This window comes from Plodia interpunctella, chromosome 22 (assembly GCF_027563975.2).
Source record: "Plodia interpunctella isolate USDA-ARS_2022_Savannah chromosome 22, ilPloInte3.2, whole genome shotgun sequence".
In the NCBI taxonomy this organism is placed as follows: Eukaryota; Metazoa; Arthropoda; class Insecta; order Lepidoptera; family Pyralidae; genus Plodia; species Plodia interpunctella.
In genome coordinates, this window is record NC_071315.1 from 29,426 (window position 1) to 51,492 (window position 22,067).

At 42.7% G+C, this 22,067-nt stretch overlaps 1 protein-coding gene across 7 annotated transcripts in view; it reads left to right on the plus strand.

Annotated features, from left to right (window-relative positions):
- The window catches only part of LRP1 (LDL receptor protein 1), a 69,945-nt gene that overhangs the window by 1,574 nt on the left and 46,304 nt on the right, over window positions 1-22,067 (plus strand). For 5 of the 7 annotated variants that reach the window (XM_053762563.2, XM_053762560.1, XM_053762561.1 and 2 more), the window contains exons 2-26: window positions 9,257-9,397; window positions 9,764-9,895; window positions 10,505-10,651; window positions 11,010-11,162; window positions 11,830-11,955; window positions 12,749-12,893; window positions 13,086-13,198; window positions 13,453-13,612; window positions 14,064-14,289; window positions 14,390-14,560; window positions 15,027-15,162; window positions 15,584-15,758; window positions 15,967-16,064; window positions 16,156-16,291; window positions 16,867-17,013; window positions 17,299-17,420; window positions 17,615-17,743; window positions 18,132-18,318; window positions 18,524-18,612; window positions 18,753-18,836; window positions 19,055-19,219; window positions 19,512-19,662; window positions 20,409-20,499; window positions 20,826-21,066; window positions 21,524-21,791. In XM_053762563.2, the coding sequence (XP_053618538.1) occupies window positions 9,257-9,397; window positions 9,764-9,895; window positions 10,505-10,651; window positions 11,010-11,162; window positions 11,830-11,955; window positions 12,749-12,893; window positions 13,086-13,198; window positions 13,453-13,612; window positions 14,064-14,289; window positions 14,390-14,560; window positions 15,027-15,162; window positions 15,584-15,758; window positions 15,967-16,064; window positions 16,156-16,291; window positions 16,867-17,013; window positions 17,299-17,420; window positions 17,615-17,743; window positions 18,132-18,318; window positions 18,524-18,612; window positions 18,753-18,836; window positions 19,055-19,219; window positions 19,512-19,662; window positions 20,409-20,499; window positions 20,826-21,066; window positions 21,524-21,791 (3,733 nt within the window). The remainder of the gene's footprint in view (window positions 1-9,256; window positions 9,398-9,763; window positions 9,896-10,504; window positions 10,652-11,009; window positions 11,163-11,829; window positions 11,956-12,748; window positions 12,894-13,085; window positions 13,199-13,452; window positions 13,613-14,063; window positions 14,290-14,389; window positions 14,561-15,026; window positions 15,163-15,583; window positions 15,759-15,966; window positions 16,065-16,155; window positions 16,292-16,866; window positions 17,014-17,298; window positions 17,421-17,614; window positions 17,744-18,131; window positions 18,319-18,523; window positions 18,613-18,752; window positions 18,837-19,054; window positions 19,220-19,511; window positions 19,663-20,408; window positions 20,500-20,825; window positions 21,067-21,523; window positions 21,792-22,067) is intronic. The other 2 variants (XM_053762566.1, XM_064436682.1) reach the window with 1 other exon arrangement.

A 22,067-nucleotide genomic window follows, 5' to 3' on the forward strand; every position in this document is an offset into this window, starting at 1 on the left:
TATAAAATACTAGGTGCATCCCGGGGCTTCCCTCTCTTCGTGGGAATTTCGGGATAAAAAGTACTCTGTGTTATTCCAGGTTATTTTCTACCCATGTACCAAATTTCATAACAATCTGTCCATATCTGTGGATAATGCGTAAAGAGGTAATAAACAATCAAACTTCACATTTATATTAGTTGGGATTGGGATATTCGTCGAGGAGACTTTGATCTACCATTTGATTCCTATTAATTGTCTAGCATCTTGTTATTGACAATAGATACAAATAGATAATAGTATATTTTAATGGTATTCATAGAATAGTTCATTCAAATTTATTACACTAATCTTCGGACGCCAAAACATGATAGGTAGATGTGGTACAAATTGTTTTATGAATTTAATAATTTGACTAGAATTGAAGAATTTAAATTTAAAAAATTTACTTCACTTTAGCTCATCAAATTATAAGGAGACTATTTGCTGGCTCATTACTTTGTTCATTAAACATTACTGATTGAGTGTTGCACTGCACACTGAGCAAATAAGTAATGTACCTGTAGAAATTGGGCCGCTGCTAATTTTACAGCACGCACTTCCACGAAGCGAGCTGCGACTCGCACGGGGCGCGCCTCCAAGTTCACGGCCGGTTGTTAATGTCTTGCCGTTGTCACTACTGTGTTACATATCCCATCTGCAATCTCTCCAAATGATAGCCAACAAAAATAAAAATAAATTCTATAAAAAAATAACACATTTGCATGTGAAACATGCGTAAAGCGTGGGAACGATCTCACTATGACATCGAAATATTCTAAACAGTACTTTTTTTATTCTATCGCTCAAATATTTGTATATTGTTACAGACAGTCAAATATTTGTACATTTGTACAGTTTACTTGTATCAGCATTACATGCGCCGCGGCGTAATCTAACTAGTACACAAATACCTATCATTCATCGCGTGCACTCATATCAATTATCAATCTTATCAATAAACATCGTAAAATCATTCAGTAGGTATCAATCACATCAACTTATCATTCAAGATCGTATGGTTTAGAAAGAGACCGTACAGTTATAGAATCTAACTAAAGTTATGATTGAATATTTATATGAAAATTGATTAAAGTTAAGTTTTTGTGTAATAATCTCTTTAACTTCACATTTCTTTTCTCGCATAAATAGGTACCTACTTGAAGTCTTTATGAGAGAGGGGTTTAGGAGAGGGGTAGCTAATGAATTTTATTTTGGAAACCTTGTTATTAGGTACTTGTTTTACTCTCAGACATGTGGAATGAAATCAAACAAAGAGTATCTTAAAGTTCTCTAACCAATATAACAAAAAAATCTTGTATTACGTAGTTAATAATACATGTAAATTCTCAATATAAAATGTACATTGCCACATTATTTACCTATATGTAGGTACCTAGGTATATTGATGCGCTGGCAGCTCATTGATTCCGACGATGATGGGACGAGGGCAGTTGTATTGAATTCGTTGCATCCTGCCAGTGCAATCCACTTGAGTAGGCGATTGCTTTGCGTCCTCACAAGAAGGGATAGACTTCTCGTATGATATGATAAACGCGCAATGCCGGGGTACAACAGAGACTTCAAGTCTTGTAAATATATTTCAAATTGGATGAGATAATACCCGACCCTAGCTTAGTTAATTAATACACTTTACATCTCTCATGTTCGGTAAGTAGGTCCTCATTACCCCCAAATGGGGTTTGTAAGTGACCAATTAGCGCTCTAGGGTAATAATGTAGCTAGAAAAGCCCTAGGGCGGTAAGTAATTAAAAAAAAACTTCACTCTTTCAAAAAGTTCGCATACATCTAACCATCGTACTGGCAATAGACATCATGCATTCAGCCCAATGACCAAAGAGGTCACTTCGCTATTCAGCCTTGTCTTCGTATAAATATAATAGGTATTGAACGGCGAAGCTCAATATAGTTCTTAAAAAATAAAAAAAAAAGTTTTTTACTTGTTTCTTTTTAATGATAAAAGGCGGAAATAGAAAACTTTTACTTTAAATATTGTTTGTTTTTGGGATTTGTTTATAATTACGTTTTTTTCTACTTCCTCACAATCGAGATGTAAAGCATAGTAGTTAGCTCGGGTGTAAGCATCAATTGCACCCTCGAATTATAGGCTAAATATCTCAGGCTGCTATTGATGCCTTACAGCCCTTGGCTACTAATCTACTATTACATCTCATATTCGGTAAGTAGGTCCTTATTACCCCCAAATGGGGTTTGTAGGTGACCAATATAAGCGCTCTAGGGTAATAATGTAGCTAGAAAAGCCCTAGGGCGTAAGTATTAAAAAAAAAACACTTCACTCTTTCAAAAAGTTCGCGTACATCTAACCATCATACTGGCAATAGACATCATGCATTCAGCCCAATGACCAAAGAGGTCGCTTCGCTATTCAATTTCGTTCTTGAAAAAAATAATAATTAAAAAGTTCTTTAAGTACTTGGTTCTTTTGAATGAAAAAAGCTGAAATAGAAAACTTATAAATTTTAACTAGGTAATAAAATGTTTTATTCTTGTAATGCCGGTTTTTTCTACTTACCTCATTGATTGATGCCTTACAGCCCTTGGCTACTTATCTACTATTTCCCTAGTTCTAATTCAAACTACAGGTAGTTATGAAAAGTAATAATGAGCCTGCTTCTTCTCTGCCTCCTCAGTTCGAGGATCGCACAGTCAACCATTCATTATGAGCGGAGCTCATTAACTCGACACGTAGGTACCTACTTGTTTTTACGTCTATCTGAACTTTACGTCAATGCTACCTATCGACGTTAACGTACCTATCTGTATTTACATTTGTTGATGAATCTTTTGTGCAATTTTTGCATATACTGTATTTTTGCATGTATGTATTTGTGTCACCATAATATTACTTATATTTACCAAAAACTTTGTAACATTGCCTGGATAAATTCATCCCCTTACACATTCAACGTAAGAACTGATTTCTATCAACAGTTTTATGATACAGAAGAAGAGAACAGACTTTAAAGGGTTCGAATTGGAGGTACCTCGACATCAAGCAGATAAGTAGATTAGATGTTCTCAGGCTATACAGGTACAATTAGGTACCACTTCACAGCTGAAGGCGACCGCATAACCTTGATACCTATTTAATTAGTAAGGCCATCGTCCCCCTTACCGGTTCCGTAGACGAAGTCTCCAAACCGGCCCCCAACAATGTATAATATTCAACGACAGGGATAATGCTAACTCTTGGTTAACGTTTGCTCCCGGCCTCCGCTCTGACCCGAGATAACTAACTACCGCGGCATGTATCATACAATTAACATACCTATTCCTTTTATCAGTTCGTCGATAGTTAATTCTAAGAGTCGTGTTGTGTAGAATCTGCGACAGCGGTCAAACTCCTTGATGCTGACCTTGACTCGTACGGCCGTCCGAGATGAAATGGACCAGTTTTAATTTATTAGAGCAATGACTATTTTGTATTTGTGTTTAAATGTTAAAAACTGATAGCTAAACGTGTGGCTAAACGCATAAGTTAGGTATTAGGGATAGGTATGTGTTCGACCAATTCGGACATTTTGAAAATATTTGTTAAACTTATTCAAGTTGGAAATTCCTTCAAGAGCGGAGTTTCGCAACGCAGCCAACTACACAGTTTACTCGGCTGATTTCTAAGCAATTGTAAACTCATGCTAATTTAAGTGATTGTTTATTTCTTGATTGCTGTGAAACCTTACTGGATAGTGGCCACCCACGCCTGGTATTTTCGTGCCCAAGACAGGTCCAGCGGCGGCCACTAAGATAAAGATAACCTACACGAAGTAAACAAGCGTGTACGCCCCCTCACGCAACTATCTCCACACTCAAATGGAAAAATTATAGGTACGTAAGTACCTACTTAGAGAGAACAAATTCGAATGGCGTGCTGTCATTGATCGCAATCTGAATAAAGATTATTTATTTTGCTTTTTAGGTACCCAATCCTACTTGGATTAGAAGGAATCTAACAAGAGTCTAAAATAGTGATTAATATTTTAAATAAGACCACAAAATAACATCTTTAGTTCTCTCAATAGCCAAAATCCCAATGTCAATACCAAAACCCCTATATACTTTAAGTCTCTAACTGCTATGTACGGTGAATCTGATACCGGCGCTGGCCAAAAGATAAACAAATAAAGATGGAGAAGAAAAATAAAGATCCAAAGGTCAATGTACTTATTTCAAGTGTGCTAAAGATGACGAAACGCCTGTGCGAAACGCAGAAAAAGCGCCGTAAAATATTACGGCGCTAGAAATAAATATATTTCTAGGTTTCAAGCATGTCAGGCAATATACCTATTTACAATCAGTTCTGAACTTGGTTATAATTGTGAAAGGATTGGTTTGGCGAGTCAGCCAGCGTCCGGTCATTAGCGAAGCACTGCGAACGACAAATGCTTTTAATTAAACTTTATGATATAAGGCATGGTTCCTGATAGCGTCACTGCAATGGGTGGGAGCCATTTAAGATTTTGCAAAGCAGAATAGAATGTGTGTATGTACTTCGGTGGTTAATTGGCTTATTATATGTAAGGTCTGTGGATACCATACTAAGATAAATTAATTGATATTATATAATATATTTGTTTTTGTCTCACCATGTGCATATTAGGTCCTTACATAAAAAATTGGCGTTTTGTTGTACTGGCCACTTTAATCACAAATTTCTCCTCTTTGGTTAGGAATTCCAAATTCAAATTTATACAGCTATTTACACATGTATTTGTGTTTCGTTAACCGTCATTCATTTGGATATTTTTTTCTTATGATTTTTCTGTTTTCGTCACTCAGTTCACAAAATGGAAAACTTGAAATATCGCGTTATTTACGAGTATAATAACAAATATTTGGGTAGGCAGGACGAGCAGTGAAACACACGAGTAATCGCTATTCGTTTATTTGCAGACTTATCTTAAAAACAAGTGACAAATGACAGTTCTTAGCGTATACCAACATTACAATATATATCACACCTCCCGCGCTAATTAACACTAGTTTAACAATAATAATAATTGCATAGGTATCGTTGTGAGACACCCATTATTTTATTACAATCTTAACATTACATTACAAACTAAAACATATAACTCAAAACTTGTATATTAATCAATTTCAAAACCCCACCTTATTACAGGTTTGCGTTCCCTACAAGGACGTTTCTGCACATTCAGAGCAGGCGAGGGTGGTGCCTGAGCAGTAGTAGGTACAGGGCTATTTCCTGGATTTACCGTTTTCTGCATTAATGAACTCGAAGACAGATTAGATTCCTATCGCGGTGTATCGCTACTCTCATCCACCACCTCGCTCTCGTCTGTGACGGCCGCCCCACTCCCATCGGGCTCCGTAGGCTCACTCTCGTCTATCGAGCATGGTGCATCTGATAATCGTGACCGACGGCGTATTTGATCAACATGCCTTTTCATCAATTGACCGTTACCACTATCCACTACATATTGTCGTGAACCATCTTTATCTACTACCTTGGCCTTCCACCATTTATCTTGTTTACGGAACCCTCTAGCCCATACCGTTTCTCCCTGAATTAATTCCCGCTGTTTACCTCCTGCAAATTTTGTTTGATTTTCGTGTGCCTTACGTACCTTATCGTGTATCGACGTTTCTCTACGTAATAAATCTAGTCGAGTACGTAGATTACATTTTTGTAATAACATGGCTGGCGTTTCACCTGTTGTGCTATGAATCGTGTTCCTGTGATGAAAATTGGATTCTCTACGATAATCGAAAGCGCATCGCAATGGCTGGACCCTGGCCAGCCAGCCAAATCCTGCCCCAAACGAAAGTTGACCCAAAAAAAGTTACTTGTAAGCGTTTGGTGGACTAGTGATAGTGTCGTTCATTATAGTTTTCTCAAATCTGGCCAGACGATTACGGCAGACGTCTATTGTCAGCAATTGCAAACTATGATGGAAAAGCTAGCTGCTGCTAAACAACCGAGGCTGTTCAATCGCTCCATGCCACTGCTGCTTCACGACAACGCTAGACAACACACTGCACAACAGACGGGTACCAAATTAGAGGAGCTTCAATTGGAATGTCTAAGACATCCACCGTACTCCCCGGACCTTGCTCCAATAGATTCCCATTTTTTTCGAAATTTGGATAACTTCTTCCAAGGGAAAAAAATCAACTCCGATAGGGCAGTCCAAACCGCCTTCAAAGATTTTATGATTCCCGTCCGAATTGTTTTTTAGTAAAGGGATCAATGAACTACCTATGAGATGGCAAAAGTGCGTAGATAATAATGGTTCTAACTTTGATTAAATAAATATATTATATTAAAAAATATTCGACTTTTTGTTCCTCCTATACCAAACGCCAATTTCATGTGTAAGGACGTAATACTTTATGAAATCAACACTATTATTATAAAGAGGTAAGCGTTTCTGAGTTTGTATGTTTGATGCGGGTAATCTCCGAAACTACCGAACCGATTTCAAAAATGATTTCACCATTAGTAAGGTACATTATCCATGACTGTTATAGGCTATTTTATCTCAAAATTCCCACGGGTGCGAAGCCCCGGTCAACTTTAGTTATAAATATATAGGGTAGGGTTGGAGGAAATTAAAATTTAACGTGAAAAGGTGCTTATACGAAGGACTAATTGCTAAATAAATCATTTTCACGAAGTCAAAACTTCATGAAAAGTGGGCTTATCCACGGTTCATCACATAGACCTTTATCATTTATGTTAAAAGGTAATAGTGAATGTACCTAAATAAAAGTAGAAAATCCCGTTGTCGCTGCTGGTTGATGTATTTAGTTAACATGGATTTTTTCAAATAATTACGATGAAGTTGATGCATGCAGCTTTAAAATCACCGCAAAATCGCACAAATTGAAGTTATATTTTTACTTTAATTAATGTTACTGAAATCCTACACTTGTATGTGATTGAATACATCCAGTCTGCGGTTTGGTGATTGGTGTATCGCGTTACCCCGCGCCGCGCGCCGCTCTGCGGCTGCTTCGCAGACTCAATAAATCCTATATTTGTGCCAAATCATATTTGAGAATCCAAATCCGCTTATTGGTAATGGAAGATTTAGTAATAACATACATAGATCCATAATGCATACTGGGCTAGATATTTTCATCGATAATAACATACTCGCCTGACTGCTTTCTGTTGATGCCATTGCAATTAACTCGTCTGACTAGTAACTAGATAGATTATCAGTACGTAGAACACAACTAAATCTATAGGACTTACGAGATATGGGCTAATTGACTTGTTGGGAAACCAAAATAGATCAAGATCACACAAAGAAAGAAAAAAAACCTAGCTTCGTAGAGGTAGATGCTGCGCCTGGAACTTCTTTTAAGCGTTAGATCTACGCTTATACGAGTACTATTGGAATTGCTGCATTCGCAGTATGGATAGTTCGCTCCCTTATACTACACCCTTACCTATAATAATTTATTGGTTACACAATACTTGCAAACAGCAGCTGTGTCGTACTACTAATGACTGTAATGTAATCGACACAAGATTATGCCGGCACCCGGGAGGTTTCATGAGACGTTGTGTCGAGCTGTGCTAGTTGAGATCGAAAGTGGAAGCACAGTAATTTAGTAACTGACTTATTATTACCTACACACAACGGCCCAAGTTAAACAATGTTGTGTCCTGGTTACTACCACGATACATATTTATATAATGTGTAATAGTACTCTATTACTCATTATATAAATGTTTTACATGTTATATAATCATTTTGTAATGGATTATTAACACAAATCCAGTCAGTCCATCGGAGATCCCAGGTTGATGATGTTTTTGCTGTTAAAAACTACTAGGCGGTGCATGTGGTCACTTTCTCGAAAACAGGTATTTACAGTGTTTGTAGTCCTAAATTACGAAATAGGGTATGGTGTATAGCAGAGCGGGCCGTGGTACTGTGCTAGCGCAGCTGTTAGCGTTCCAGTTCCGCACGACATGCCTCACGTGGTCATATATGGGCACAAAAAAAGGAGTTTGCAATTACCCACTAGTTTCCCACTAATAAAAAAGACACAGAAATTCTAACAATAATGCGAAAGACCCTTTTTCGAATGCGCGCGGTGCACCTCTGACTCCTGACCTGTGATACGTTATCACGCATTCCAGGATTTTCCGCTGTTGACTGTCTTCTTATTGAATTGATAACGCGGTGTAGCGGGCTACTAGCGGATTTTGATGCTGGGTTCGTGTCATCTCACTGTGACTCCACACAACATTCCTAGATTCACATTAAAGTGTCCAGAGCGACGATTGAGCGTTTGAATCCAAATGAATAATGATTTGTGTAATTTTAATTTTTCGGAGGTAAATTAGGAAATTAAAAAAAATATATTGCAAACCTTATTGTGTCGTATGAATATGTGGTGAACAGTTAATGAACCTTATCTAGGACAAATACTTGTAATATTTCTAATTGTTATAAATAAAGTTTAGTCATTCACATATACTCGTCTAACTTGGTTGTTTTATTCAATACCTATAAATGACTCATTACAAGATAGCCACCTAAACACTTACAAATACATATTATAATAAAACAGTAGAAAAAAAATCTGTACAATCTGTACATACTCCCGTGTGGCTTTTGTTCTTAAGCCCATATAAATATCAAAATTACTTTTAAGGTTCAATCCATCATATAAGTAATTTATACATCCGATATATAGTTACCTTAAACTAGATAAATAACGTCTTCTATCCCTATATGTATAAATGATAAGTAAGTAACTCCAAGTCTCGTTATTTGTGTAGTGTTTGGCGTCTTATGTGACACCTGAATCTTTTGATCTTTTGACGACCTCGGTGGCGCAGTGGTAAGGTTCTTGCCACTGAACCGAGAGGTCCCTGGTTCGATCCCCGGTCGGGTCATGATGGAAAATGATCTTTTTCTGATTGGTCCGGGTCTTGGATGTTTATCTATATATGTATTTATTATAAAATATAGTATCGTTGAGTTAGTATCCCATAACACAAGTCTAACAAGTCTCGAATTTACTTTGGGGCTAGCTCAAACTGTGTGATTTGTCCTAATATATTTATTTATTTATTTATTATTTATTTACCTGAATATAAGCAGATAGATGAACTCTTGCATTATTTACATAAGAAACACCTATAGGTTGTTAAATTTCCTCCAGCCAAGTTTTGGGTGGACAGAGAATATTATACATGTATTGTGTATTGCAGGCGTGCCCGGCGAAGCTGGCGCGCGCGCATCGTGCGGCGCAGGGCAGTTCGCGTGCGCGGACGGGACGCGCTGCGTGCCCGCCGCCTGGCGCTGCGACGCGCGCCCGCACTGCGACGACGCCTCCGACGAGCTACACTGCAGTACGTGCAACCTTCTACACTCTATCACATCGTCAATCGAACCAACACCAAAGTTTTTCTGACGATATCGCGACAATAGAGATAACGTAGAAACAAATCCACTAATGTATTTGGCCCGTATACACACTTGTCTCAGTAACATAAGCTGTTTCAAAGCAAAAGGCTACCTAATTTCTGAGAGCTGCATATCATAGTTTGAAAACTTTTATTAATGATCTCAAAAACTCACTCTTTGTTTTAAATATATCCGAATCCCGTGGAATTTCTGTGCCGAGTTGAACAACTTGAACTGTATGTTTTGCTAGTAATACAAAAAATTTGCTGCTGATCCTAAGTCTTAGGGAACATTACACATAATTGTCACAGCTTGGAACACGACATGCCTGCCGTCCCAGTTTCGATGCGCGCGCAGCGGACGCTGCATCGCGGAGAGCTGGCGCTGCGACGGGGACGCAGACTGCGGCGCCGACGACTCCTCCGACGAGGAGCCCTACATGTGTACGTACTGTCTGCAGTGGTTCATATACAGGCTTCATGTTCTACCAACTACCTACCATCTCACTGAAGTCGTTTATATAGTCTCAGTCTAAATGTTGTCATAATTAGTGAGATGTAAAGATGGCAGGTACACATTATTCGTCTGCGCTAGCCGTCATATCAAGAATTTTACAGGTTGTTAAACAGGTGTTTTTGTACAATTTTGGATTCGCATCTGAATCCGCACTGAGTTTTTCGATTGGAATTCGAAAGTCACTGTTAATATTATAATTCTTATAGAATGCTATACGAGTATCAATCACATTTTGAACCTTATGCCGAGTGAGACTAAATAGCGAGAGACTCGAGTTGTACCTTGTTGAATTTTACAAAATCGAGAATTGAACTGCAGGTCCAACCAATGGCCATCGGCTTTGAACACGTTTCACTGGCTGGTGTTCTGAGATACAGGCTCTGCTTAGTTCAGACACCAGTCTCTCACAATATAAATTTATTATATTTAGGAACACTGTTTTAGAAAGATAACAGATTGTGGAGATAAATAAAGATTTTTGAATTCACATTTATTTTACAGACGTTAGATTAGAACAAGATGTCTTTATGTTTCAGGTGAAAAGGGCTTCAAATGCCCCGGCAACGAGGCCCGCTGCGCTACGCCCGTGGACCGGCAGTTCGTGTGCGTGCCCGTGGCCCAGTTCTGCGACGGCGAGCGGCACTGCCCCGACGGCAGCGACGAGTGGGACATCTGCGACTCGAGTGAGTGCTGGCACTGGTTTCACGTCACTGGCAGTAGATTTGAAGCTTCTATCAATCAATCGGACTCTGTTTCACATTTTCCATTTCACACAAGAGGAAATGACCGATACATTTTTATTTTGATTGGTTCACAAACCGGTCGAACAACACACAATATTTAATTATAATTCAAGATTCACATGCATGTGTCAATTAGTGATAATTTATTTTTTATTTCTTATGTCTATTGACGACAGACAATATTAATATAATATAAAAATATACAATGTTATAACACTCATGAAACGAGTAGACGTGCATCTCGTGGGATTTAAATGTAAGGCTGAAAAGCAGCAGTAGTAATAGTGGTAGTTGTCAGTTACTCGTGTCGCGGCGGTTGCAGAGCCGGCGACGTGCGAGACCCCGCAGCGAACGCGCGGCTGCGCGCTGGGCTGCCGGCCCACGCACGACGGGCTGCAGTGCTACTGCGCGCCCGGGTACCAGCCCGCCGGCGACGACGGACACTGCGTCGGTCAGTATACACACGACTCGGCCCGAGGAGGTCAGCCTCCAAAAACCATATACCATTGCTTTTTCGTGATAATATTCCCGAGGTACGTCCTCGCACTCGCCAAATACTGGGGTCAACCGCTGTTTGCTTTTAAACTTGCTATTATTTGTCTCTTGAGAGATTATACATAATAGTCATAAGAATATTGGAATTCTTTTTTAGTTGATGTTAATTTACACATCATACAGTGGTTTAAAATTTATTGGATCTGTTGCGGCCGTTTTACCAGAGATACTTGGACGTGGTATGGCATAAAGAAATAAAGTGAAAAGTCAGCAATTCTCTGATAGCGAACTCTGCACATCATGTCCGTAGTACACTTGCCGTCTTACAATAATCTTATGTAAACAAATTCTTATAGTTTTTATATATAAGCTCTGTACATTAAAATAAAGTCATACATATATATCCTACTTTCTACTAATATTATAAATGCGAAAGTTTCTAAGGATGTGTGAGAGTATGTTTGTTACTTTTTTACGCAAAATCTACTGGACCGTTTTTTATGAAATTTGGTACACGCTTAGAATATAACCTGGAATAACACATTTTATCAGGGCGGAATTACATATTTTCTGGGGCGAAGCTATGAATACTATATCACAGTTGTATTATCATGATGTAACAGACAGAGATGAATGCGCGGAGCCGGAGTCCTGCTCACACGTGTGCGTCAACACGGTGGGGTCGTACCGCTGCGCGTGCGCACGCGGCTACCGGCTGCAGCCCGGCGGTCGCTGCGACCCCGTCAACGGTCAGTGCCTGCCAGCCCTCACCGCCCAGCGACGGCTCGGGCCCTTATCATATTTTCATTTAATTGAAAAACTTCATTTTACTTTAAAAACCCTTTTGCCTGAATTTTTCTTTCTTAATATTTTCTTAATTAAAGTAAGTAAATACTTCTTAAACTGGTCGTTTTAAAATCTTATCTTAATAATATTTTGGAAGATTTAAAAAATATAATTCAAGTAATTATATTTTTTAAATCTTCCAAATTCTTTCTCAGTAATTTTCATTTTTAATTACAAAAATTGGCCACTGGACGGTACATCGCTGCGCCGACTGGCTGGGTCGCCATGTAAAGGTGGAGAGGCCTATTGATACGATAGCTCGTGTTACGCTCCTATATTCATATTTTATCATAACTTACATATTTTAAGGAGAACCAACAGCATACAATCTTAACTTTAGACAAAACAATACATTACAAAAAACCAATTACAGGTTCCCGCAGATAATAATAAGGATAATAACTTATTAAAATTTCTGAGCACTATACAACACATTTAAACCATACACACAAAGTATATATATCCTAGCTATAAGCACTATAAAATACTGCATCTAAGACTTTTCAAATAAATTCAATGAATTGCTTTTGTAAAGAATATCCAAGGCATTGATAATTTCATTGCGTCTCTTCGCTGCGCGTCGGAACACGAGCAAATGGCCAAATGGAATGTCCAAACAGACTTTTGTCGCAACAGTTAGGTGACGTTGGAATGTCATCATACAATAGACTGTAATCGTGTATATGTGCGGTTCAGAGCCGGCGTCGGAGCCGCTGCGGCTGCTGGTGGTGACGCCGAGTGAGCTGCGCATGGAGCCGCTGCCCGCGGACCCGGCTGGCCGCGCGGGGAACTCTCTCGCCGCGCTCAACGTCAGGGCTATAGACATCGACTTCTCTAACGGGTATATCACATTGAATACCAGCAACAATAACCACGACCGACTATGAAGAATTTATACTTTTACTTTTTGAATAAATTTCTCGAGCAGTTTCCTTGATTTTATAAAATTTTGAATTGATGGCAAATTTCAAGTTTCGTTAAGTCGATAGATAAGTGGGTACAGTGGGGTACAGTGGAGCACGTTGTTGCGCAGGACGCTGTGCTACGTGCACCACAACGTGACGCGCGCGACGCTGGCGTGCGCGCGCAGCGACCTCTCCCGCCGCTGGGAGCTGCCGCAGCCCGACCTCATTCCCTCGCTCAACTGTAAGTTTATTCCCTTGTTTCCAACCTGATAATTACATTCGATTTGTTGTCCTTTATTTATAAAGTCGAATCTGTTTTCAGTAGGTACTTATGCATGTCTCGCTTATCAATACTATTCAAGTACGTCTAAAGTTATACATTTTAAAAATATAACTGCAGTGTGGATTAACGGAGAACTTACGCTCGAAGACAGAATATGCATCTTGCTAACAGATCGATTATACCAAGAATATTCCAATGTATATTGTTCACAGCGATATCCCACCTCGCCATCGACTGGCTTTCTGGAAACTTCTATTTGGCTGACGAGGCGAGTTCGGCGCTGTACGTGTGCTCCCGCGACCTCGCGAGCTGCCGGCTGCTGTTCGCGGCCGGCGACAAACTGCAGGGCTTCGCGCTCGACCCCGCGGCAGGGTAAGAGAGTCCTTAGATAGACCTGCCCTCTTTATACACTACTTTCGTGTTTTATAACCTTGTAACACAGATAGTTAACACGTTAATTGATCGATAACTCAAACTGAACAAAATGTATATTTGGATATTGTAGTCATAAACTGAATTTTGAAATTACTGCTATAATTATTCATTCATATTATTTTATTATACAACTTGGGACGCATGCGAAATAAAGAAATATATTGTATAAACTTTCAAATAATACTTTACATAACAATCTTCAATCCTAACAACAGGAAGAGAACCCGTACATTATGACAAATATCATCATCTACTGGCGGACGGTGTGATTGAAAAACGCCAAAAACGGTCTCGTCATGAGCGATCTCTTCCAGACAACCCTTAAAATATTATATGATTTTGTAAAGCGTGTTGGGGTCGATCGTAACTCGAGTGTGAACGGTAACAGGTTCATGTTCTGGTCGGTGTGGGGCGCGGCGCCGCCGGGCGTGCTGCGCGCGGCGCTGGATGGCCAGCACGCGGCCGCGCTGGCGGCGCACAAGCTGGTGTATCCCAGCGCGCTGACGCTAGATCTGGCTGCGCGTCACGTGTACTGGGTCGACACCTACCTCGAGAGCGTCGAGCGCTGCGACTACGACGGCCTGCACCGGCTCACCGTGCGCAACGCTTTCAGGGTAACTTATATATTCATGTGATATAAATACGTCATAAAGATGTCATTTTCTTTCGACAAAGGCCCCGTGACCACATTGAAACGATACACGTCGGTTGCAGACACAGAAGCTCCAGCAGATCTCGGTACTGGGCGAGTGGCTGTACCTGCCGCTGTGGAGCAACCAGTCGGTGTGGGCGGTGGCGCGGACGCGGCGCGGGCACGAGGCGCGGACGCTGCGGCTGCGTGCGCGGCCCACCGCTGTGCTCGCCTACCACCGGCAGCGGCAGCCGGTAACACCACACATTGCCTGCCCGGAAATACATATAATCATAAATATAGGTGTCATCCGGAAGCCATACACAAACACCAATATATATCGCATTTTAACATCGTGTTTGTCAACTATTCTATCGTGCAATGCCAATGAGAATATTTTACTTATATACTAGCGGCCCGTCCCGGCTTCTTTGGGTTAAACCATAATAAATAATGAATACTTTAACCAAAAATCAGTCACTCATGTTAAAAAAATCTTGTGTTACTTGATCTATTAAAAACCCCCATTAAAATTCGTTGTGTATTTTTAAAGATCAAAGTATACATAAGGACAGACAGACAGCGGAAAGCGACTTTGTTGTAAACAAAGTTGTGTGTATGTAGTGGTATCGCTGAATAGTGTCTAGCCACAGTTTAACAACACGCTAGGAGCATTTCGAGTCCGAGCACGAGCGTGTCAACCGTCGTCGCCATCCACAGATAACACCTCACCCGTGCTCCAAGAACAACGGCGGCTGCGCGCACCTGTGCGTCACGTCGTACGCGGGCGGCGAGCCCCGCGCGCTGTGCGCGTGTCGCCACGGCTTCCGGCTGGCGGGGCTCTCCCTCTGCGAACGTGAGTGTGCTCGCGCTTCGTTGAGACCATCGGCAGGAACTTCATTATAATATGCAGAAAAAGATATGTATGAAGGAAGAGGTGGCTATAATACGGTTACATTAACTTTAAATCACGCTGGAATGTTAATGACGGGCACATGGCGGTGCAAAGGGCACAGGAGGGGCCGCTGTTTTCGGCACGTCGCTGTATGCACGTCCCGTTGCTTCAGGACGTTTACGAGTACGTTCGTTGTGCGTTGCACTCAGTTGATATTTTTGTTCCATGTTTTGCACACCTTACCAGAGCTGTGGCTACATCTAGTACAAGTCCAGAGTCAATGTGGTCGCATTCAGAATTTGCACGTCGGCAGTTAAGATATAAGATGTCGTATAAAAAACCCGATTTAGAGTTATTGTAATGACTGAATGAACAATTGCAGGCGTTGAGTTGGACAGCTACCTGGTGGTGGGGCGCGGGTCGCCGCCGCTGGTGTCGGCGCTGGCGCTGGAGCCGGCGCTGGGCGAGGCCGCGGTGCCCGCCAGCGACGCCGCGCGCCCCACCGCCGCCGATGTCGACCTCGACCGCCAGTACCTCTACTACTGTGACGTGCACAGGTAAATATATCACGAGTCGTCTCCAATTGTTGACCGTTTTATATTTTCTAAATTATTTTTAGCTGTTATTGACATCGAAATTTATGATTTAAAACTAAAATGTGTTCAGTCACATGTCTTACTATAGCATTTATTGTCTATGTCGTCTCTCTTTGATGTGTCTAATAAAAGCTATGTGAAAATTGTAGTTAACATATTTTTTTCTCAGGTATGAAATCGTTCGTCAGAAGTTGGACGGAACCGGACGAGAAGTATTTATATCAGAGGACGTGGACAACTGCGAAGGGCTGGCCATCGACTGGATGGGTGAGATATCATCATGTTCCGTAGACCACAATGAATGCCACATAGTTTATCGGAACGTCGCTGCAACAAATAATTGTGTAACATTCGGAAGGTCGCAACCTGTACTGGACGGACGACGCGCTGGGGCGGCTGAGCGTGGCGCGGCTGGACGCGCCCGCCGCGCGCCGCGTGCTGCTGCAGCGCCCGCACTTCAACCCTCGCGCCATCGTCCTCGACCCCGCCAGAGGGTAACTATATTTTGTTCTTTCTACTTCATTAATTCTTGTTTCAATTTTATGTATGAACGGACTATACCAGTGGGCCTAGGTGAGAGCCCTGAGGAGTACTTTACTTAGTTTATGAAGACGTGTAACAATCACAGATATTACAACATTACTGTGGTAAGAAATCTGATATTTCATGACAATACTTTATTTATAAAAAACATGTAATACTTGAGTTTTTATGATTGACATATTGTAGTTTTATAATTCATAAACAAAGGCCGACCCTAGCGAAAGCTTATTGCTACTTTAAAGTTAAAATTTCAAGGAACAGTATATAAAGAATAAGTGTCGTTTCTTTATGGTCATACTAGTTCATCTTAGCAATAGAATATACATGTTCTCCAATCATAGTGACTTCGCGACTTACGCTAGTTTTGACGACCGCTAACAGCGTTCAGTCACGTCAGTAGAACAACGTAAAATTGTTTAAGTAAGTTTCGACGTACGTCAACGAGTGTCATTGTAAAAACGGAACATGTTGCGCCGGCGCACCAGAGCACGAGTGAGCAAAGTGTAACGTAGTGGTTGTTGTCCAGCGTGATGTACTGGTCGGTGTGGGCGGGCGGCGCAGGCAGCGGCCGCATCGAGAGCGGGCTCATGGACGCGAGCGAGGCGCGCGTGCTGGCGGACGCTGACCTGCACTGGCCCAGCGGGCTGGCGCTGCACCGGCAGCAGCTCTACTGGTCAGTCCGCTTACTGCGCACTCTTGTTCCTTCATTCTTCTCTTTTTAATGTCGTCTCTTTAAACGACTGTCTATTCTGTCTGACTGTCTGCCACGCCTTTATTCACCTTTAACATTTAGCTATCCATCGTCATCATCATCCAACAACTACATAGAGTTGGTTGCGATTATTGTAGTTATATTTAATGATACATTTATTAAATACCTCCTTCTTCTCCATTCATCCACAACATCATCCCATTCCTCTACATAAAAAGTTTATAATCAGCGTCGATTGTGTTACAGGTGCGACACTTACCTGAACAAGATCGAGCGACTGGACTTAATGTCGGGCAAGCGTGAACTGGTCCTGCAGAACTCACCGCACACGCCCGTGCTCAAACCTTACGGCCTCGCCGTCTATGAAGGTATCTTCTCTTTATTTAATGGTTTTACTTTTTAACAACGTGTCTACTCATGTTCCACTCTTGTTTTTTATTTATTTTAATAGTAAAAGGCGTCAGGAATAGAGAAAGACTAAATAAGAGATGAACAAAGAGCTGGAATGGGATAAATTATGATAGGTACTGTGGCAAACTAATCTGCGATGTTTGTTGCGCAGGCGACGTGATCTGGAGCGAGCACGGGTCGGGCGCGGTGCGGCGGTTGTCGCGCAGCAATGTGACGACGCTGTATGCGCTGCCGCCGCCGCTCTACGGCCTCAAGCTGGTCTCCGCCACGGCCAGGAAGGGTGCGTCTATATTTTGTATTCATTACAACTTTCTGCTTGTTTCTTATAACTTTACTGTACGAAATATAAGTAGGTACATGAATATTCGGTACAACACAATCATTGTATTGCATTACAAGTGTAACCATGTATATATAGCCTATGTCTACTCGGGCTCGACTGGGAAGCAAATGTCTTCAATCGAACGAGCTGAAATTTTGTACACACGTTTAATTCGGACGACAAGATATTATTATGATAAGTATGATCTGATGGTACACCCAGGAACGGCTCCAGACGTAGGAACTCCTCAATGGTTAACTGCAAGGACGGACATGTTTTTTTTTATCAAAAGAAACCGGTATAAATATGCATGCACATTTCTCATCGCAATGTATCCGTTGACCAGGTAGCAACCGCTGCTCGCACGACAACGGCGGCTGCGCGGAGCTGTGCCTGGCGCGCGGCGCGTCGCGCGCGTGCGCGTGCGCGGGCGCGCGCGTGCCCGAGCACGACGGCCGCGCGTGCGCGCCGCTGCGCGACGTCGCGCCCGCCGCGCGCTGCCAGCCCGGACACTTCTACTGCAGGCCGCTCAGGTGCTGCCAGTTTTCAAGCTATACCTTCAAAAATACAAACATCAGTACGGTTTTTACCTCCGATGATAGAAGAAGACGGGGTCCGTAACAGCCAAACGGCTGAACCGATTTTGATCTAGTTTTTATGAAAGAATTTAATCGTGTTCTTAGCCATGTTTGCAAAATGTGCATTTAGCCGTTACTATATATATGGATGTTTGTACAGGATGTGTATAGACGCGCAGTACCTGTGCGACGGCGACGAGGACTGCCCCGACGGCTCCGACGAGGACGCCGCGCCCGCGGGCCCCTGCGGTGAGTGCGCGCGATCACCATACTATATTTTATTATGAAATGAAAGGATTATGGCTCTACATGACATTTGACTGCCATCACGATTTCGCTGGTACAAACCGGAAGTGAAACTCCAGAATATAGTTCGTTTTTCATTGCAGCGAACCGCACGTGCAGCGAACTGGAGATGCAGTGTGACGTCAACCGCTGCATCACGAGCAGCTGGGTGTGCGACGGGCTCAAAGGTAACTCATCATCTTGAAAGAAATGTAAGAAAAGATTTGCGGCGAACGAAACACGAAACACTAAAAATAATGTAAATAAACGAATATTGCATGATATTTCTTTACTTGTGATTTCCTATAAGAAGCACAATTTCCCTGACGTGTTACTTCGGAACTTAGAATATGTCTGTCGAGTGATCGCGGCGACTTGTGGTCGAGTTGATCGTGTTGTTGTTCAGACTGCCTGGACGGCACGGACGAGTCCCCGGAGGCGTGCGCGAGCGCAGCGTGCGCGGGCGACCAGTTCCTGTGCGAGGTCAGCAAGCGCTGCGTGCCCGCGGCCTGGCGCTGCGACGGCGGCCGCGACTGCGGCGCCGGCGACGACAGCGACGAGCGGGACTGCAGTCAGTCTTCCTAATATTTTTACATTTTGCCGAAGCTTTTGATCCAATTTCATTACAGCAGCTTGTTCGAATATGAATAGGAGAAAGAATAATTATTAGACGTCAGGAATCAATGCATGAAAATACGCAATATATTAATTATTCCGTACTTAACCTGTTTTAGAGTTCCCCAGGGAAGTATGTTAGACACAACGTTACATATCTTACTATTAGAAACAGCCATGTATGCAAGGGGTTTGTCAGTCAAAACGGCCATATGTGTGTATGTAACTAGAGCTGTCACACTTGTCAGAGAGCGCGGAGTGCGGCGCGATGTTCTCGTGCGACAACGGCGCCTGCATCCCGTGGGAGTACTTCTGCGACGGCGTCAGCGACTGCGGCGACACGTCGGACGAGCGCAACTGCCGGGCAGAGCCTGCCACAACCGCCAAACACAACTCACTGTTAGTCTGTCACTCACATCCTCGCAACAGCGCGTGTTCCCGGAAGATTCGGCTGTGATGATGGCGGCTACGACGGGCCATCTGCCTGACCTCAACTCTCTACCGGTCCTTTAAAAGGCTTGCGTGGGGATATTGATCCAACACGTAGAGGCCCTTTGGAGAGTTTTAATGTTGTGTAGGTCTCCCGCCAAAGCCCACTCCCAGGTATACCAATGAAATGGTATGCCCATGTGCAGGCTTCGGCGGGAGTGTGAACTGTTGCAGAATAAAGAATACAAGTACTGATCTATGGAATGATATTTGGATGAACTTAAAATGGGCTATTGCAAAAAGTTCGGACACCTGCCATAATCATGATAACTGACTATTCAGTGGCAGACTATTCACTCGCCGCTCACTGGATGGGCCCCTCAAATCAGTCGCCGTGATTGGCGACAAAGGGGCAACATTGGCGTGGGCGGCTAAGGGTGTAGAGAGGTGAGTCTGCGGGGCGCGAAATCATGGTGATCCAGTCAGACGCCCCCGGCGTTATGACATTTTACACTTCCACCCTTCGAGCATATAGCTCTCGCGACTCCACTCTGGCCGGCCGGTGAAGGCAAGCCAGAGGTAGGGGTCCTGTTACCTCTCGGTTTCCACTTCGACTTTGGGGAAGGAAGGCGGAGGTGAGGAACAGGGGTCTCCCCTGGGAGCAACAGCTCGCCACAAGCTGCCCTGCTATTATTAATTCAACCACTGTTGTGCAGAGCCAGCTCGGAGCGGCGCAAGCAAGAGCCCGACCACACGCTCTGCGAGGACCACGAGTTCCAGTGCGACAACCACGAGTGTATACGAATGGTAAATATGTTTCCTACATACAAATAAAGTGTAAGATGTCTTTCTCAGTAATTAATATTTGTAACTCGAAGAAGAACCATATGTTTGTTTTTTCTGCAATTATGCCTAACGTCCCCGAAAATGAGTGACCCGTATACAACATGGGCACCAGAAGCTGTTCGACGCTACAGGAAGGGCAAGAAAGAGATGGGACGACGATATTGATGTCTCCCATTGAAATAGAAACAAATGGACAATTTGGCCAAGCTGTGGGAAAATATGGTTTAAATAAAAAAATCCTTCGATTTGCAAGGGTTTCAAGGTTTTATAAAAGTGTACATGTACAGGAGTTCCGTTGCGACCAGCATGTGGACTGTTTCGACGGCTCGGACGAAGCAGGCTGTCCCCCGTCCCCCTCCCCCTCCCCCTCCCCCACCACCCCGGCCCCCGCCACTCCGGCGCCACCTAGCGAAGAGTGCCTGCCGCCCGCGCTGAAGTGCGACAACGGGACGCGGTGCGTGCCGCTGCTGCAGCTGTGTGACGAGATACAGGACTGCGCCGATGGCAGTGACGAGGCTGACCGATGTGGTATGATCACTTGTTTATTTTTCCATTAGCTATAACCCCGAGTATTGTTGGGATTGAAATTTTTACCTTATTTGCTTTTCTAGATTGGATGCTTTCTATGTAAATATCTAAACCTTTAGAGCAATAAACATTGGACATCGACATCTACGCAGATCGTGCTGATGAAATAGATATTGCAACAGCATATATTTATAAGGTCACACAATTCCTACACGAATTGAGCCTCAGGGCAGATTTAGTATACATCTGAATTTTTGTTACAAACTGCGCTTAGTTCTTATTTATTATAGGCATTATAGTTATAAAATAGACATCTTATCTCGATTCACAACATCGCCAAAGCAAAGTCAATCGTACACACACACATGCATCTCTAATTCTTCTTTTTGACACACTTGTAATTGTTCATCACAAAACTGCACCGAAACGTGTCTCGAGTGATCGCAATGAACCGCAGGCGAGCCGCAGTGCGCGGCGGCCGCGTGCTCACACGTGTGCCGGCCGTCGCCCGCTGGCGCCGTGTGCGCGTGCCCGCCGCCGCTGCTGCTGCAGCGCGACAACGTCACGTGCGGCGCGCACGCGTGCAGCGACTGGGGCGTGTGCAGCCAGTCCTGCACGCCCATGAAGAACAAGTACAAGTGCTCCTGTTTCGAAGGGTTCAAGCTGGCGGACGATGGATTCACGTGCAAAAGTACGGCTGCTGCGACGCCTTTGTTGGTTTACAGGTATTGTTTCCCTATCAGAGTCATACATTATTTTCTATCTCTTTCTATTATAACATTACTTAATTCGCCGACCTACTAAATATTTAACTGCAAAAGTTTTAGATTATTAATGAACAGTAGTAAAACCCTGAATTAAAGTTACATATACACGTAGGTTGATACTTTTAATGCGGAAAATCACGTATGTAATCAAAATTAGTGTTTATTAACTTATAGTGTGTTATTGCTAACACTGGTGTCAGATTTTATTCAAGTCGATTAGCAGCATCTTATATA